This window comes from Typopeltis vanoorti, chromosome 11 (assembly GCF_054136105.1).
Source record: "Typopeltis vanoorti isolate ZY-2024b chromosome 11, IOZ_Tvanoo_1.0, whole genome shotgun sequence".
In the NCBI taxonomy this organism is placed as follows: Eukaryota; Metazoa; Arthropoda; class Arachnida; order Uropygi; family Thelyphonidae; genus Typopeltis; species Typopeltis vanoorti.
Genome location: NC_143559.1, coordinates 74594953 through 74614119, shown reverse-complemented (window position 1 = coordinate 74614119; position 19167 = coordinate 74594953). Strand labels below are relative to the sequence as shown.

General features: G+C 36.7%; 1 protein-coding gene across 3 annotated transcripts in view; it reads left to right on the top strand.

The window, feature by feature from the left end:
* The window catches only part of Pp4-19C (protein phosphatase 19C), a 156269-nt gene that overhangs the window by 109911 nt on the left and 27191 nt on the right, over nucleotides 1–19167 (top strand). For all 3 annotated transcript variants that reach the window (XM_090400674.1, XM_090400673.1, XM_090400675.1), the window contains one exon: nucleotides 7923–8049. In XM_090400674.1, coding sequence (XP_090256800.1) covers nucleotides 7923–8049 — 127 coding nt within the window. The remainder of the gene's footprint in view (nucleotides 1–7922; nucleotides 8050–19167) is intronic.

Genomic DNA, 19167 nt, shown 5'->3' with positions numbered 1-19167 from the left:
GGATTGGACATTAGGTCAGAAGCCCTGGTCGGTTCTCCGCATTCCTTTAAAGGCTATGTGGAGGTCTCCTCTCAGTTATACAGCTTTGACCCTTAAGAAAGTCAAACTATTAAAATACCCAGTATCCTGGATGGAGATGAATTTGTTGGCATCTTGAACTTTTCTCCTAAAAAGAGGAAATTCAAGATGGATCCACCAAACATGCATAATTAACAATTTCTTACAATGGAATTATTACAGATTGCCCACAAAACATTGATGGTATCGGGGCTGTCTTACAGAAATAAGCCAGTGTGCTTTTCTGTATGCAAGAGCCAAAAGCCACCTGGTGAGGATCCTGTATCACAGTATATCTGTCATTTCTAAAGAGAAGATAGGGGATGAAGCAATTGTCATTTGCCTCTCAATTTTCTTACACTATGCTGCAATAGGATGACCTTAATGATCACATGTTGCAGATACCATCTGTCAACAACAATAATATTTCCTGTCTAAATTTTAAGCACCAGAAGTAACATCTTAAACTAAACACTAAAAGTAACACCTTAAACTAAACACTAGAAGTAACACCTTCCAATTGTTTACCCTAACATTCATTGTGGTCTTAACATTTGTTCGCCATTCTCATTCCTAATGTTTACGTGGGAAATAAAAAGTAACATCTATGGCAACAACCATTTTAACCATGATATTTGTTCTCTTGCATGGGCAGCTATGTACTCTATCATGGATATCATGATGGAAATTAGGTCAAACTGACTAGAATAGCATCCTTTGCAGAATTCGATTCTGCATCAGTTCACCCCCCCCCCCAACAACAGAGCACATATAATATTAGCTGCCACAACCACAATACCCAGAACATTAAGTCAATTCCACCTTTCTCCAAACCATGGAGGAGAAAGTCCAGAAAGTTCAAAACAAAAGCTTGGGGTATCTTTTGCAAGAGGGGGGGGGTTCTTCTACCACCCCACACAGTTGCACTTGAGTACAAAAACACATCTGCCCTTACAACCAAAATGTCTTGTGGATCCATTTCATATCTTCTGTCATCAGATTCACCCATCACCAAATAGATCTGGGATTCTTTTCCAAGATCTTACTTTCAGAAAATGAAACACAGATCCTGAAATAGTTGATGTGATATTGCTCATCCAGGAGCAATTGAAGATACTATCAGGGAGAAAAAATATTGGCAGCATCTTCTTATTTCTCTGAATTTTATACAGAATAAAGTTCAAAAACATCAAGATAAACTGAAAGCTGCTGTGCTTCAATGTCAGCTAACTGCTGTATGATTATGTGCCATCTATAGAGGATCATTAAACATTTATCATGGATTGATTACTTGCTCTACTTTTTTTTTTCTACAGAATTTTCTGTGAACATGAATTTCCAGATTCCTGCAAATGGCAGTTATATCATTGCTTTGACTAGCTGTCTTCAAGATCTTGGAAAAAATTATATTTTATGGTGTCTGGAGAGTAAAGACTTTTTTTTCCAAGACAGTCAGGCTTTCAAAAACATCATTCAACAAACATTAAGCACCTGGTATCAGTTTGCTTTGATGTGGAAAAAAGTATATGAAACAGCTTGGAAGCTCAGCATACTGAAAGGCCTTATACAACTTTAATCTTTGATAGTTTGTGTTCACTTCTGCTGCAGTTTTCTTCACTCTTCCCAGGTGTAAGCCTAGGACAAAACAAATCTCACTTTTAACAAAGTTCTTAAGCTTGAGACTCATATTTGATAAAAAAAAAAATACCATTACTATCCCACAAATGTCATCTTCAAAATAAGTGCCTGAGAGAACATTGAATTTATATCCTTTGTATCTTGCCTTCTATCTCCTGGGGTTCACTCCATTTCTTTGTTCTTCCATGTTTATCATGCATGAATCCAAGCAGGACTCGACTATAGGTTCAAAGTCTATTAATTTGCTTGGGATATTACTTTTCAGTAGTTGATCCCTATCTATATCAGGCAACTGGAGCATTCCAACAATTCCTAGTCTGTACACTGAAACAAATGAACCATCTTTGTTTTTCCAATGTCAGCAGCTATATTTGCAATATATAATTAAAATAAAGTTCCTCCCAGACCATCACCCATGACAAGAATTTTTTGTCTGCATTAAGAAAACCTGTACAACATATCAGAGTGCCATATGCCCTTTGTACTGTATGTAAAAAATTCATACAAGCTCTTGACATTGTAAATTTCACAAATGCCACTGAACACACTACCACCTTGATATGGCTGCATTCCTTCATGCAGCTTATCTTTTTTGTGAGCCATTTCACCCCTCCCTCTGTATATCATTAGCTCTTATTAACTCATAGAGCAGAATATTCTGATTTTATGCCTGTTTTATATGGGTAGTTCAAAATTAATCTGTAGTTGATTCTGCATCTGTCTTCTGAGACAGCATAATATCAAATCATATCCTGCTAGAATGTAAAAACTATACTTCAGAGCTGCATGCTATGGAGCTTACATTAAATTACATAAAACTGACACATTACTATAGGTACATTATGTATTCCGATGCACTAAGTTCTCTGTAGGCACCAAGAAGTTTGGCATATAACCTCACACCCAGTACTCTCTCAGATACATTTATTTATTTATTTATCAGATAGAGGATTCAGCTTGACGTTTACACCTATTAAATCCCAAGCCATGCTTGGGATTCAGGGAAAAGAAGCTGCAAACATAGCTAGGTCAGCTCATTTCTTAAGATGCCGTCATTTGCCTCCCCCTCCCTTACACTAATCATGCTGATTAATATTCGAAACAATGAATTCTACTAGATTAAGCCTGAAATTAGATTATGGCAGTCTAGTCTATGCAGGGACTACAAAGAAGTTTTTTGTGCTCTGTTCCACATAGGTCATAATCATCTTACATGCTTTTACTTATCGAGCAGTGATGACATGCTTGCATCATTATTTGAATGAGCTTAGCCATTTTTTATTGATTTTAGCAATCTATGTGGTTTTTGTTTTGTTCATGTGAATCCCACCCACGAAAGGTTGAAATCCTTTCATATATTATATAATCTGGAAATCCTACTTTAGGGCCCTCTATGGAATTTTTTTTTTTTAAAACCACTTCAGGCCTCCATTAAGTGAGGTGGTCTCATATTGAGCAATGAAAATCATCTCTCACCTAAAGACATTCACGAACATCCACGTCCAAGTTGGAATTCAAACTTGTGCGCTGACTGTTGGTGGGAGAGCAAGTATGCTGACTATTCAGCTAACTAGGCCAGCATATGAGTCTTATACTCTTACAGATTTTATTGGATACATGTAATCAATTTTTTAAAAAAAATTTTACAGCATGTTAATACACATTATTTAATAATGCTTTATTGTTTTAAATGTATGACTATACTTGTAATTTTACCATTATACACTTTTTATATATCAAACTGCTTTTATTTTTGTTCAGAAAAACTTGTTTCTTGCTATTTTAAATATCGACTTGTTACATTATGATCTCTTCGTACATCCAACATAAAACACCAAAACAAACAAACAACTAAACAAAGTTTGCATGAGGACCTTAACCACAACTTCAACTGGCTCTCCTTTTCCAACACCACTGACCAAGTTGAACGGGAAGCAAAATTTTTGCTATTTTTTTTCCCAGTACTCTTGTCTCATTTTAATTTTAACTAGTTTTCCCTCCAGATACCTCATGGAGATTACTTCTCCTCTTGGTAATTCAGATCAGAATCAAGTCTCCTACAGAATGCCTTTCCTCCAGTCACTTCCATCTTCATGTTTTTTGGCACTACAAAGGAACAAAGTGGAGCAGTCTCTGAAATTTCTCCTCTTCCTTTCCATGGTCTGACTGTTGCTTCTGCTCTGAACCCAAATACCTGCTCCAATTGAGTCAGAAAAATTATCCCCATTGATATGTGAAGGCCTTCATTCCTCATTCTCTCTAAAATTCTCAGCTACTTTCCACTCTGTAGTCCAACAGAAAGTGTAGCAAAGTATTTTAAGAAAAAAAATTCACCTTACTGGGATACTTGATGCATACCAGTGGTATGCATCAAGTATCCCAGTCTCAAACTTAGCCTGTGCTAAGTTTGAGACTGGGATACATGCAGTAAATGCAAAAGTCATTAGCAAATCCAACTTCATTAAGGCCAACAACAGAAACTTGCCTCATTCCAAATGGAAGTTATGTTTTCTGATCCCTTGCCATCAAATGCAATTTCTTCTCACCTGCACTTCCACCTCTCTCTTCTAGTTGGCACTCATACTTACAGCACCCAAAGATACTGACCTTCTGGCATTGCTCCTTTCCTCCAACTCCTGCATAAAGGACCAAGGCATTTTGCCTCCCACCATACCAAAAATCTGAGCACTGTATGTATGCCTTGTGGTTTTTATGGCAAAATTGACATCAGAAGAGTACTAAACAACTTGGACACTAAAAAGTCTTCTGCTCCTAATGACATCTCTCCAATTGTACTCAAACTCTGTGCTCTCCCATGTTAACATCTGTCCTGTATCATCTCTACAATCTTTTATAGATAGTACTTATCTCAACACTTGGAAATAATCATATATCCAGTCTGTTCCAAAACAGGGGACAGAAGTCTCTCATTAGATTACTGACCATCACCATCATATCAGTCTTCTCCACTACCTAGAGGTTCACCAGTTACTCATCAAGGTGCACACTGACCTCTTAGCCTACATTGCCCACTGCTGGACATGTGCTGTGGAAAGGTTTGGAAAAACATATATTGGCACTCTTGACATTTTTAGAGCCTTTGATCACATCTGGCATTGAGGCCTGCTAAGTGAGTTGCCATCCTTTGGTCTGCCTGTGATCTTATATAATTGGGTAGTGTTAAATTGTGATTAATAAAGTTCTTAAGAGAATTTATTCCTTCATAATTTAACAAGCAATGACCCTATAAAAGAAAATTGCATTAAAAGAAATTGCTGCAAGCATATCGTGTGCACACGGCACACGATGAATAAGCAAAAAAAAAAAGAAAGAAAACCGCCACCAAAAGACACCACGTTGAGCGCTGTTTGTGCGTCGGGAGAAGAGGAAGAAGGTTACGGAAGGTGTCGATAGGGTGAGGTGATAAAACGGTTAGGACCCCCCCACACGCACACACACGAGGCCTTTTAGTTTTTTTCTTTGGTGTGTGTGGACTTCGCGAGTGGAGGTACGGTTCCAGAACAGGAGGGGAATCTCTGCCCTGATTCCCGGCAGAAGAGAACGGAAAGTGCTACGTATCTATAGGAAAGGTTATGTATCACAAACCCAAGGAGAATAACATCATTCCGGAAAAGACAAGGTAGTCTGCGTAAAAGCTCAGAGTCTATGTAGAATGCTTCACATCGAAGGAGTTACTTTACCCCAACTATCTCTATGAAAAAGGGGCATGACCTACTGGAAACAAGTAGGCCTATACATGATCGAGAAATCCCAGATACTTTCCCCAGCAAGAAGAAATCATTTCGAGGATCCAGAGATGAATAAAGAAAGGTGCAAGCACAGGAACCCACTGTAAAATGGTATCGTGAAATTTTCTTGTTAATTAATGTGAATGAATGATATGTAATTTAAGATCTGAGGACTTAAACATAGATAGAATAGGACTGTAGCATATTATAAACTGTGAAAGGAAATGAGTGTAAATTTAAGAGTGTTAAACTAAGGATGTGTGTCTATAAGGAGCTAATGCATGTTAACTAGATTTTATTAGAGAGAAATTTGAAGAATTTATGTTGTGATATAGTTTGGAGCAGCACAATTGTCAATCCTATCTGAATTACGTACTTAACGCTCACATTTGCTGATAATATTTGCACAATATTTTGTAGTATTGAATTGAATTTTACCAAATTTCCATGCACTGTATAAATGTTAGTATTTTGAATAAACCTTTTGCTTCTTCTAATTCAGTTGTCTGTATGCACTATCCGACGCACCACTTGTTAAATATACGAACTTAGGCGAGAGATTTAAGTACTGAATTTAGGGTTACAATTGCAAAGTTGTTAGTCATTGAGGTATATCTGAGTATCCTCTTCTTGTTTAAGATTTCCTCCTTTAAACTAATTGTACTAAGTGGCACAGCATTAACAAATAAATGTCTTAAGACCTTAAGAGAAGAAGAACCTCAGAAGCTTTGTTGCAGTTGGATCTGGCTCAACCCTGAGGCAATTCCTTTGTACTTAGACAATACCACGTGACATCATAGGGCGAACATAACGTAGAGAGCATAATTAACAAAGTAATTAATGAAAAAGGGACACGACAGTAACCAGATTTCTATCTGGTCATTCATTGCAGGTTGGTAGTTGACTCCTCTCTTTCAGCTTTATCCCAGTGCACAAGACCCTTAGGTCTCATTATCATATACCTTCTTTTTCTTATATATAAATTACCTCTCAATCATAACTAATCCTTCATCAGCAAAGCTGTGCTTTGTAGGATTTGTAGTGCCAAATGAGTGGTTGGAGGAAAGGTGATTTCCATGGTGTGTCTAGAGGGAGAACTGGTTACTCTCCATTCATCCAACTCATTTGACAAACCATGCAATCTAGTCTCTTTCAGTGTCACCAAAATGCACTCCTGCTTTTTCTCTTGGAAAAGGGATCTTATTTACCCTTTACTCTCAGGTAATACACAAATTAAGCAGGATCAGATCTGTCTGCTTGGACTAACATTTACCACCAGCTTATCCTGGCATAATCACATCATTAGCTTCCTCAGCATTTAAAAAAAAAAAACTAGCCATTCTTTTCCATTCAACTTCTGTCTCACAGATGCAGTTTTAAGCTGTCTGTTCTATAGGTACTTCCATGACCCACTGAACTCTTAACCATCATTCCTCCATTTTCTGTTGGACTTGTTAAATAAGAGCAGCAACTGCTCAGCATCCCTTTTCATTGCAACTGAAACACACCAGACCTACTTCTCTGCTTCATCTTTTATTCCATCTACCTCTATCCTCTGGAACAGCCCTCCTCACAAAATATTCTCAAACAACATAATCTGCTTCTCTTCAAAAAAATGTCAATGAACTTCCTCTTTCTCAATCCTCATCTGCACCTTGCACATAGTTCTGATGTGCTTATAGGTTCTTCAACCTCATGTGCATGATATCAGTATTTAAAAATATATAAATAAAATAAAATGAAATAATTGAAAGTTTTCTTTGTATGATTTTAATTTTTGTATAATTGAAAATTCTTGATGTTATACTTAATTCTATCTTTTTAAGTATACAAAATATAAGAAAAGTATTTTCACATTAAATTGTATTCGGTGGATTATCAGTTGCATATTGACTCTACTTATTATATCTTTGTTTGAAATTGTTCATTATTGAATAATTAAATTCACTTTGTAAATGTTTCATATCTCTCCATCAAATAAAATTTTAAAAACAAAGGTCCTCATTGCAGTTTAGTTAGCTGTGTGGCTACCATTGCTAATTGCACTATGTAGATTAATAAACATAGAGAGTTTGCTGTATGTGATTTAATTATTTCTTTAAAGTGTAACACTTTCTAGCTGAAAGACGCGAGATATAAAGGACTTACGGTGTTGATAGTGTTGGATTTGGTGATGACATCAAATTTTGTCCATAAATGGAGTGGCTGTTACAATGAAAAACATTGCAAGAAAAGTTTCGATATCAGAATAATTTCCGCACATGGCATAAAAACTTGTGATTACTTTCATTTTAAGTAATGCACATGTTATTTGATCTGCTTCGACTTTTTTTGGAAGGGGACAATTTAACCTAAAAGTATCAGAAGTAGTCATGCTTGATTTTATTTTAAATGAAGTTATTTAAACATGTTAATATTATTTATTTATTGGTTGATAAACTATTTTGTAATCACTTTAATGCAGAATTCTTTTATTAGATTTTCTGTGTGCATGGTGGTTTGTCTCCATCCATCCAGACTTTAGATCAAATTAGGACAATAGATAGAAAACAAGAAGTTCCACATGATGGTCCAATGTGTGATCTCTTATGGTCAGATCCTGAAGGTATGTAAATGTAATTTTTTTTTTTAAATTTCTCTTATAAAGCATCTTTAAGGAAGTTTCTTTCTCCGAATTAATTCTGTTTATTGCATTTTTTTAAATGCCCATTCCATCCATGAAAGGTTGCAAATTATTACATTAGTACTGTGTGTGGACTAGGACCTAGATAATCTAAGCCTGTTTCATGCCATTTCAGCCCTTCACTAAGCAGTGGTGGTCTCATACTAGATGATCATCTGTCATTTAAAGACATTCACAAACACTTGTGTCACAGCAGGATTTTTACCAACAGCCTGTTGTGAGATTGGAGATATTATCCACTTAATTCACCATAATTCACTTTAAATGTGAATTTATGGGATTTAAAAAGTGCTACATTGTTTACCTTGCTCAGTATAACTCTTATGATGCTAGTGTAACTTAGTTTGTTAATAAACTTTATTTTCCCCATCTTATGAGGTAATTTCAATACAGTATAACACAGCTTGCAAGTTTAAAAACTAGATTTATTACTAGGCTGCTCAGTATGTGGGTATTTTTGTAATTCACCGTTTTAGTGACGTATCTAAGGCTCCATTGATCTGCTTACTTCTCCCACTCTCCTTAAAAATGGGGGGGGGGGTGCACCCATTTATCACCATCTTTTTTTAGCAGATTTTTATTATCATATAACAACAGATAAATAATATGAAATAATTTTTAAATCCCTTTCTTCATATCAGTCTTCCTAATCCCTTCCCCTCATCCCTCGTTTCCAGGAGTCTCCTATTTGTAAACCTGCCTGTAGTTCTGCTAATGCATTTGCTAATGATTAAAGAAATTATTACTAAAATTTTTTTGCATACTCTGGTATTCTCCCCCTTCTAGCATTGTAATTTCAGACTCCTTTTTAATATGAATCCTTTGTACTACTTTTCCCATACATGAAAGGTTAGAAGCCTATCATCCCGTATTGCCAGTAAACTATGGATTAGGTAATCCGTTTTCCTTTGCTGTAGACACCAGATATTCACGCCACTTCTAGTCTCCAGTCAGCAGATTCATGGTCTCACATTGAACAATAAAAAAAAATTACCTACCTCCAAGTATCTGTGTTATGATGAGATTCAAACCCACAGCAGGTTGGAAAATGAAGATACTATCCACTCTGCTCACCAGGCCATACACATAAAACAGAATATTAGGTGTTAGTCATTGATGTTACTATAAAAAACAATATGAATATTACACATTGCATTTAAGTACAGGTGCTTTGTTATCTGATGTTTTATTACTTGATTCTCTGCACTGATGCTTTATACATTTGCAGACATTTTTTAACATGCTCAAAACTAAACCAGCCTCATAAATAAAAGTTATTCATACTCACTGCATTTTTGTAAAATAGTGAAGTGTGAATAACCTTAACCAAATGCACACATTACCACACTTAAAATACGAGTTGTCTTTCTTATCAATTATTCTATCATTTTGTATTGTTGTTATGTAACTCTGATATAACTATGAGTTTTTTATGTTGTGCCCATGCACAAGAGGTTGGTTGATCAACCTATAGTACATTAGTACCGTGTATGAGTAGTGGGTTGGGAAAGGAGGAACTGGTTTACATTTGATTTAAATGACTGTAAATTGTATTCCTTGAGAAACACAGCAGGTGGGAGACTGTTCCACAGTACAGCAGTAGTTGCAGGGATGAAGGAAGAGGAAAGGAAACTAGTTCTGTTTGTTTCTAGGTGTACTGTGAAGGGATGTTGAGCAGCAGCTGCATGTGTTCCAACGAACTTAGTACTGAGTGGAGGAATTATTAATGTTATTTCAGATGAGCACTTCCCATGGAAATATTCATAGAATATACATCCTGCAGAAACCATACATCCGTGCGAAAGTTGGGGGGGGGGGGGGTTGGTAAGAAATTAATAAGTCTAATGGCTCTCCTCTGTATTGAGTCAAGCATTTTGAGAGAGTTTTTAGGAGCTCTGCCCCATATGTGGGAGCAGTATTCAATGGCTGGGCAGATTTGTGATTTGTATAATGTTAACAGCTGTTCAAGGGTGAAGTAACGTCTTGAGCGAAACAGAAATCCTAAATTTTTTGAAGCTGAGGATGCAATGGTTGTGATATGTTTATGCCAGGAGAGGTTTGATGTGAGGGTAATTCCAAGAAGAGAGATCTCAAACTGTCTGGAAATTTGGGTATCGTCAAAAAGGATACTGGGAAAAAATAGTTTTCTTTTTTATGGGAAATAGTACAGAACTAGGTTTTATTAGCATTGAAATTGATGAGGTTATCCGAACCCCCATTGTAGGATGACTTGGAACTCTGAATTATGGGCAGTGGTGGTTGCTGATCTGTAGGTTGTGATGAGTTGTGTGGAGTAAGGTTTATCAAAAGAAAGGGAGGAGTGCAATGTGCTGTCATCTGCAAAACCGTGTATTTTGCGCAATGTGCTGTCATCTACAAAACTGTGTATTTTGTTGGAGGTAAGCTGAAGTAGGTCATTAATATATATAGTAGGAAGAGGGTTGGTGAGAGGACAGAACCTTGTGGAACCCTGGCATTAATTGAATGGTGAGAGGATAGGGAGCCATCCACCATCACACTGTGTGAGATGGTGGGTCGGACCGAATGATGGTAGTTCGCTTAGTAAGCCTTTGTGCCAGACCCTGTCAAAGGCTTTGGAGATATGAAGTGCAACCACTTGAGATTTGCCAAACTTCTCCATTGCATTTGTCCAGAGATGGGTGACATATGTGAACAGTTCTCCTCTTAATCGGCAGCGACAGAATCCATACTGGCGATCGTTTATGGTGGGTATCTTCAAGGTAGTGTAGGAGTTGGGAATTGATGATTTTTTTCATTACTTTTGACAGGACGAGGTAAACGAGATAGGGATGTAGTTGAATGGCAGTGACTTTTCACCCCTCTTGGGAATCGGCTAAATATAGGCCAATTTCCAGTTTTTGAGATAGATTCCAGTAGAGTAGGAGAGCATATATAGGCGACATAGGATAGGAGTCAGTTCTGGTGCGCAAACTTTCAGGACAATTGGGGAAATGTCACTAGGGCCAGGAGACTTTTTTGTGTCTAATTTGGACAGTATTTTTCTAATCTCATTCTGACAAAAGGATATAGGGGCATTGTATGTTGGATGTGTGGAATGGTTGGGAGACATTTACCGTCGTCAGTTATGCTTGCATTGGAACCAAAGTGTGAAGCCAAAAGATTGGCTTTTTCTGTGGGTGATGATGCAATAGAGCCATCTGGGTATGATAAGGGCAGGAATAGTTGGGCAAAAGTTACAGCCAATTGCTTCGACAAGAGACCAAAAGGCTCAGCTGCCGTTTGGGCAGGCTGCTAGTTTCCTACTTTTTTCTCTTTTTAACTCTGTTTGGAAGCATTCTTTTTTTTTTTTTTTTTTTTTGCATCTATTTCAGACTTCGATATAAGCTCTAAAGGAGGATGAGGTTCTTGATTTCAGCCAATTATGATATGTTAGGTGTTTCATCTGTACAGCCTTGGCACATCTTTGGGAGAACTATGGTTTCGTTAGGGAATGGCAGTTCAGAGTACTGTGTGGAATGTATGTTTCCATGCCGGTGATTACTTTGGTAATAAGTTCGGTGCGTATGTTTGGGTTGGAAGGCTGGAAGCAATAGTCCAACCATGGGAATGTGGCATAGAAATTGCAGAGGCTGTCCCACTTGGCACTATTATAATGCCAACCTAATCCTGTATGGGAGTGTTGTTGCATGGGGGAGGAGATGAGCACTAGATTGTGGTCGGAATTGTCCAGGAGGCTCACTACTTTCACTGTGTATTTGGAGGGGTCATTGGTGAGAAAGAGATCTAGGGTGTTTGGGGAGTGGTTTGGGTTAGCTGGTATTCTGGTTGGCATCTGAACAAGTTGTATAAGTCGTTAGTGATGGCAAATGTTTCAGCGTCTCTGCCTGCAAGATCTGTACAACTGGAAGAGGAAAGCCAGCTAGTGTTGTGGACATTAAAATCTCCTAGGAGGATAATTTCGCTGTTGGGAAAGTGGGATTGGAGAAAGTCAATTTTTAATTAGATGTTATTATTGATCATAAATAATGTGGTGACAGGATGATTGACATTGCAGACTTTCTTAATATTCTTGAATTAACTGCTTACAAAATTGACAAAATTCTTAAGCATGGCACAAGCCATGCTTAAGAAATTTGATGATATTGCATGATAAGAAGTCAGAAAAACATTCTGAAGTGACTATGTAGAGGATATTATAAATCCATTTAGATCTCATGGCTAGATTAAAAATTTTCCCAAGCTTACAAGAATATAAATTCAGCATGGGAGTTGCCTTTGGTTTGTACTACTTAAAAGACATGAACTCAGTCCATGAGCCCATTTATTTGCTTTTTATTAGTGTGTTTAGGTTTCACTGGCCTGACAGCTCTTTTGAACGGTTTGGTTCTCATCAGAGACCAGACTATCAAAAACCCTATGACTAACTTTAGCATTCATCTCATGTCAGAAAGTTATATTTTACATAAGTGAACACTCTTAAATGAAATTAACAAAATATGAGAAGTGACATTCGAATAACAATGGCAAGACATTTAGCAACATGGATAGAAGCTGTTCCTTTATAAAGAAGCATATACCTTTTCAAGCCTTACTCAATGGTTTTAAACACATTAAGATTTCAGGTGAAGCTGCTAACACTGATGTTGAAAAATATCCTGCCAAATTTAAGAAAATAGTTGAGGAGAGCAAAAACAGTCTTAAACAAATTAATAGATGAAGCGAGCATGTTATGGAAATGAAGTTATCAAGAATATCTATCTTAAAGCATCTGGATTTCGATCATGAAAAGACTGGATTACTCTACTTTTGATGGTAATATAAATGTAACAAGAATTTAGTTTGTTTCTATATTAAAAAAAAAAATGCATAAACACTTCCATTAATTTGAAAATCACAGAAAAAAATGGATTTGAAAAGAAATTCTCAAAGATTACTTTGTTAACTATTTTGTGCTTGAAGTAAAAAGGATACTGTGGTAAACAAAACATTGATTTTATGATTCTTTCAGTTTTGGATAACGCTTTTGTTTGAATAAATCTTAATACAAGAGGACTTTAGAAATTGTTTAATGTACTTCTATTTTTTATTATTATTATTATTATTATTATTATTATTATTATGTGTGTGTGTGTGTGTGTGTATATATATATATAAACACACACACAGGTATCCCTCGATGTTACCGCGTTAATCAAATCTAATAATCAATAGTAAAAATTACAATTTGTCCATGATCGATTGCTGTATTAATAATTTGCTTTGTATGGTACTCTTAAGAGTGCTTTAGGGTGCTTAAGGGTCAAAGCTATATAACTGAGAGGAGACCTCCACATAGCCTTTAAAGGAATGCTGAGAACCGACCAGGGCTTCTGACCTAATGTCCAATCCTCACCTTCTCGTGGTGCACCCTGTTGGGTATTGGATACTGAACGAACGAGGATGGGCTGGCAATTTGGGATTTAGCTGACCAAATAGTATTCTTATTGGTTAAACCAAAATAAAAAATGATGGTACAACATGACAAAATTTCATGCCACCTGGGGCGTTGCCCGGTTAAACAAGGTCCCCGTTGTTTTCGCCAGGGAACCAGAGCAAATAGCAAAAAGTCAGCTACTGGAACAAATCTGAAAACAAACCCCAACTCAACATCACCAGGGTTAAAGATCAGTACTATCAACGTAAGAAGCCTGAATGGCAAAGAAATGCCATTCAGGCTTCTTACGTTGGTACTTATCTAATTCCTCAGCTAGCTGAGGAATTAGATAAGTACCAGATCGACATAATAGGGGTGACTGAAACAAAAAAGACTAAAACTGGTGAGATCTTTCTGAGCAATAAATACAAAATGTTATATTCAGGCAATGACAATCAAGGAAAAGAAGGAGTAGCCATAGTATTCAACACAAAATACGAGGCTAATTTTCTTGAATGGCAGTCAGTCTCAAGTAGAGTAAAGTGGGCAAATATGAGAAAGTGGAACATGACAATTAGACTTATTTGTGCCTATGGTCCCACAGAAAGTTCTACTAAGGTAGAAGTGGAGGATTTTGAGGCTTTAGAAAAAGCAACTGACACAATGAAAAAGGAAAAGGTGGTCCTTGTTGGGATCTAAATAGCGGAGTAGGAAATGATTGTGAGGCATACAAAAATATTTTGGGAAAATTTGGAGAAAAGAGCAAAGCTAATAATAATGACAAATGTCTGTTGGATTTCTGCTCAGGACATGGACTGGTTATTACTAACACCATGTTCCAACATAAAAAATGTGCACAAATTCACATTTAGAGAAGAGGCTAGGAATAAGAAAAGTCTCATTGACTATGTTATTGTTGATAGTGATGTTTTAACCCTGGTACACGACACCAGAGTGTACAGAGTATTTGAAATTGGAAGTGATCACTATTTAGTCTTGAGCAGGATAAAATTGAATTTCATATTGAAAAGAATAACAAAAAGAAAGTTTTAAAGTGAATAAAAGTTGAGCAGCTCTCAGATGTGAACTATAGACTAAAATACACAAAGATTATTGAAGAAAAAATGAAAGAGTTTGGGAACAGCAATCAAACCTTGGAGATTCAGTGGCAAACTCTGAAGAAAATATTGATTGATTTTGCCAGAGAGGCATGTGGTGAGGTTGTCTGCAAGGATTAAAAAATCAGAACTCCATGGTGGACACAGGAAGTTAAAGAGGCAGTGAAGGAAAAGAAGAAAGCATATCAAAAGTTCCTGTCAAATAAGTCAGCTTGTGCTCTTAGAGAATATAGAGACAAATGCAAGAATGCTAAACACTGTGTAAAACTAGCTAAACAAAAGTCATGGGAGGACTTTGGCAAGAATATAGAAAATAAATATCAAGAAGGTGGCAAAATATTCTGGAGGTTGTTGAAGAAGCTTAGGAATGGAGGAAAGAGTGCTGTAAAAGGAGTTAGAGATGATAAAGGTGACATGAAAACGGGAGAAAAAGATATCCTTGATGTATGGAGTAATTACTTTGAAAAACTGCTAAATGAAACAAGCAATGATGATAGCACAGTGGTAAAAAACACTGACCAGGCATGCAGTCAAGAATACATATCCATACTTGAAGTAGAAAAAGCCATCAAAGGCTTGAAATGTGGAAAGGCAGCAGGAGTAGATGATATTCGATCAGAAATGCTGAAGTATGGTGGTATAAGAGTCTTACAGTGGCTGCACTGCATAGTTCAGAAAGCCTGGACAGAGGAACGAATTCCCAATGATTGGAGTAGAGCTCTCATAGTACCCATATATAAAAAGGGAAATAAAACTGAATGTGAGAATTACAGAGGTATTTCCCTACTGAGTGTACCTGGCAAGATCTATGCAAGTATACTTGAGAAACGGTTGAGAAGAATTGTGGAAGAAAAGCTTGGTGAAGAACAAGTTGGATTCAGGATAAATAGAGGCTGTCAGGATCAGATCTTCACTTTACGACAAATAGTCGAGAAAGAATGGGAATATAACAAAGATCTAGTTAAGTTTTGTCGATTTGGAAAAGGCATATGACAAGGTGCCAAGAGAGAAGCTATTCAATATGCTGCAGTTATATGGTGTCAATGGGGCATTATATCAAGCAATACTTAGCCTTTATTTGAGTTGTAAGTCAGCAGTTAGAATTGAAGGAAGTACAGGAAGATGGTTTAATGTTAAATCTGGTGTGAGTCAAGGATGTACATTATCCTCTCTGTTATTCATTATCTATATGGATCACATTATGAAGGAAAGTGGTATTAAACATGATATCAAAATTGGAGTTGTTAATGTCAGCTTTTTGCTTGCGGATGATGTTATACTTCTAAATAAATCCGCTACAAGGCTGCAAGATTCTCTGACTAAATTGAATAGCTGTTGTAATAGACATGGTATGAAGGTCAGCAATAAAAAGACAAAGACAATGAAAATAGGCAAAATCATTGAAAATGTCAATTGTGTTGTGAATGGAGAACCTGTGGAACAAGTAAAACATTTCAGCTACTTAAGCACGATTTTTACTGAAGATGGTAAATTAAATATAGAAATAGACAACAGAATCAGCAAAGCTGGTATGGTGGGAAGTCAATTGAATAAATTCATATGGAATAAGAGGGAAATTAGTCGGAACACTAAATTAGCTGTATACAAGACAGTGTTCAATCCAGTTTTAACTTATGGATATGAGAGCTGGGTCAGAAGTAAAACACGTGACCAAAGACTAGAGACTGCAGATATGAGAGTCCTGAGAAAGATTATAGGCGTGAACAGATGGCATCAATGGCAATATCATATTAAAAACGAGGATATTAGGAAAGAACTTGACATTGTCAGCATCCAGGAATGTGTTAGCAGAGCTAATCTCAGGTGGTATGGTCACTTAAACAGAATGGGCGAGGAAAGATTAGCAAAACAAGTGTTCTCTGCCAGGTTGGCAGCAAAACGACCCAGTGGAAGACCAAGATATAGGTGGATTGATACGGTACAAAGTGCCTTAGACGATAGAAATATAAGATCTGATAATGTTGGAGTCTTGACAAGTAACAGACTGATTTGGAGGAAAATTGTAAATAGGAAGTTAGTAATGATGTAATTTTTTTCATGTAGTACTATCATATCCTGTACACCCCTTGAGGGTACATGGCAGGAATTTGATGATGATGATGCTACTCTTTTAGGAAAGATAAAAAATGAATGCAAAGTAAATGTTTAATATATACTTGTACCTACATTATTTACTGTAATTTTTTTATCAAAAGAAGTTATCAAGAATAGTTTGAACAGTTTTATTTTTTTTCTTATCAGCATAAATTCTACGATAACAAGCAAAATGACCCTCCAGAACTTGGCAAACAAGCAGTAAAACATAAAGAAAAAACACTGCAAATATAATACGTGATGGTAAAAATTAAGTGGATATCGAGTTCAACATTATTTCATAGCCGAATATAGAAACTACAAGAGTTTTATGCCAAATATATAGAAACTATAAAAGTTTCGGCAGATGCAGGCATAAGCACCCTTATGGGCAAATCGTAGTAAAGGTGGAGTAAGCTCCCGATCACTTTCCTTAGTATTTTTCATAATGTTAAGCACATCTCCTAGAGGACATGTATGATAAATAAGCCTTTGGCTCTCTATTTCAGTAGGTGATGATAGTTTATTTATTTTCAGTTACAATCTAGAAATTATTGAACAAAAAATAAAAAAAACACAACTAAACCATACTATACTGACATCGGAGGTCGTGGTATCTCTCGGATACAGTTTACTGTCAAATATCACAAATCTTTATATAACATATGTTAAACCAAACCGACAGCAAAAAACAGTGCGGAATATCACTCGTAACATATGAATGCACAGCTACTCATGACCTCCAAGCTATACACTGAATTGTGTAAGAATATTTATATTAAACATTTTGCATGTATCTGTCAGATCAGCTGCGAGCTCCGCAGGGTTAAAGGCGCGTTAATCAAAACTCTTGCCGCGTATATCAAGGGATTGCCGCAATTAATTTCTCGGCACGTTAATCAAATCCCGCATTAAGTAAAACTGCATTAAGCAAGGGATACCTGTATATATATATATATGTATATATTATATCTTATTATTATTATTCCTTTCTTTCCTCTTTTCCCCTTGTGATGTCGAGGATTTTTCTATTCATTTAACGACAACCGTATCCCTAGGATAAGGTAGTTAGCCCTATGTCTGTAGATGTGTGTTCAGGGGCTAGTTTGCCTGTTTTGGGGGAGAAAAAATCTGAGTTTTCTGGGTGAAAAAAAAAAAAAATGCTTCTGTATGAGACCGGCTAACTCACCTTTGGTTGAAAGAGACCAGATAAAGGTTCCTCGCGCCACTGACGGGAATTGAACCCTGGTCTTTCTGACCAAAGGGCTTCATCCATATTGACTGAGCTACAGAGGCTCTCTCTCTCTCTCTGTGTATTTTTTTTTCCTTACACCAGAGGTTAGGCTAAGGTAAATTGTTAACAAACATTTAGATGTTTGTTAACAATTTACAGATGACCTCAATACTGATCTCCAAGAAACTCAGGTCTCCATAAATTCTTCACTATGAATGCTGAGCACTATGTAACCTTAAAAGAAAGAAATTTAAAGAATTTAAACTCATTCACTATCAGGGTACCTACAACTAATTTTGGCAATCCATTCCACTCGTTCACCACTTTTCAAGCAAAAAATACGATCTGCACACTCTTACATAACTCTCGGGGATGATCCCTATCTCTCTCTCTCTCTCTCTCTCTCTCTCTCTCTGTTCATCATGTATTGAAAATTTTCTTTTGTGTCAGTCATATAGAGCCCTTTTAATAACTCATAAGTTTTTATGATCTCCTCTCTTTCCCACCTATGAGCCGAACTTCACAGGCCACACAAATTCAATCTATTCTTATAGAGAGAGCATTTCACAGACACTTATCACTAGCTTGGTCACTTGTCTTTGAGTCCTCTCCACCACCTCCTGATCTCCAAGAAACTCAGCTGACCAAATCTGTGCATAGCAATTAAGATGTGACTACATCATATCCTTATAAAGAGAGAGATAATCCTCCCTCCCTCTCTCTCTCTCTCTCTACTAGTTAATGTGTTTTTCAACATCCAAGTAATACTTTAAGCTATTTTGCCAACTTTTGCAGTATACCCTCTGAATTTCAACTCTCCGTCCACCATTATCTGCAAGTCTTTAGCCTCATCAGTTTCCTGCAATCCTCATCAATGTAATACACAGTATGTAACCTTTTCAACTTGAAATGTGTAAACTTACATTTTTGCAACATTAAATTGACAACATCTCTCTTTAAATCATTCGATCATTAGTATACAAATTAAAGAGTAGTAGTCCTAGTATAGAGCCCTGAGGCACTCCATCAGTTACTATCAACTGTCTGTCTGTCAACTACCTGTTACTATCAACTGTTACTGTCTATCTGTCAGCCCCCCCCCCCTACAGTCCATGCCACTAGGTCATATCTATTCCCATTTGCTTCAACTTATGTAATACTTTTCCATGTGGTATTCTGTCAAATGTCTTTGCAAAGTC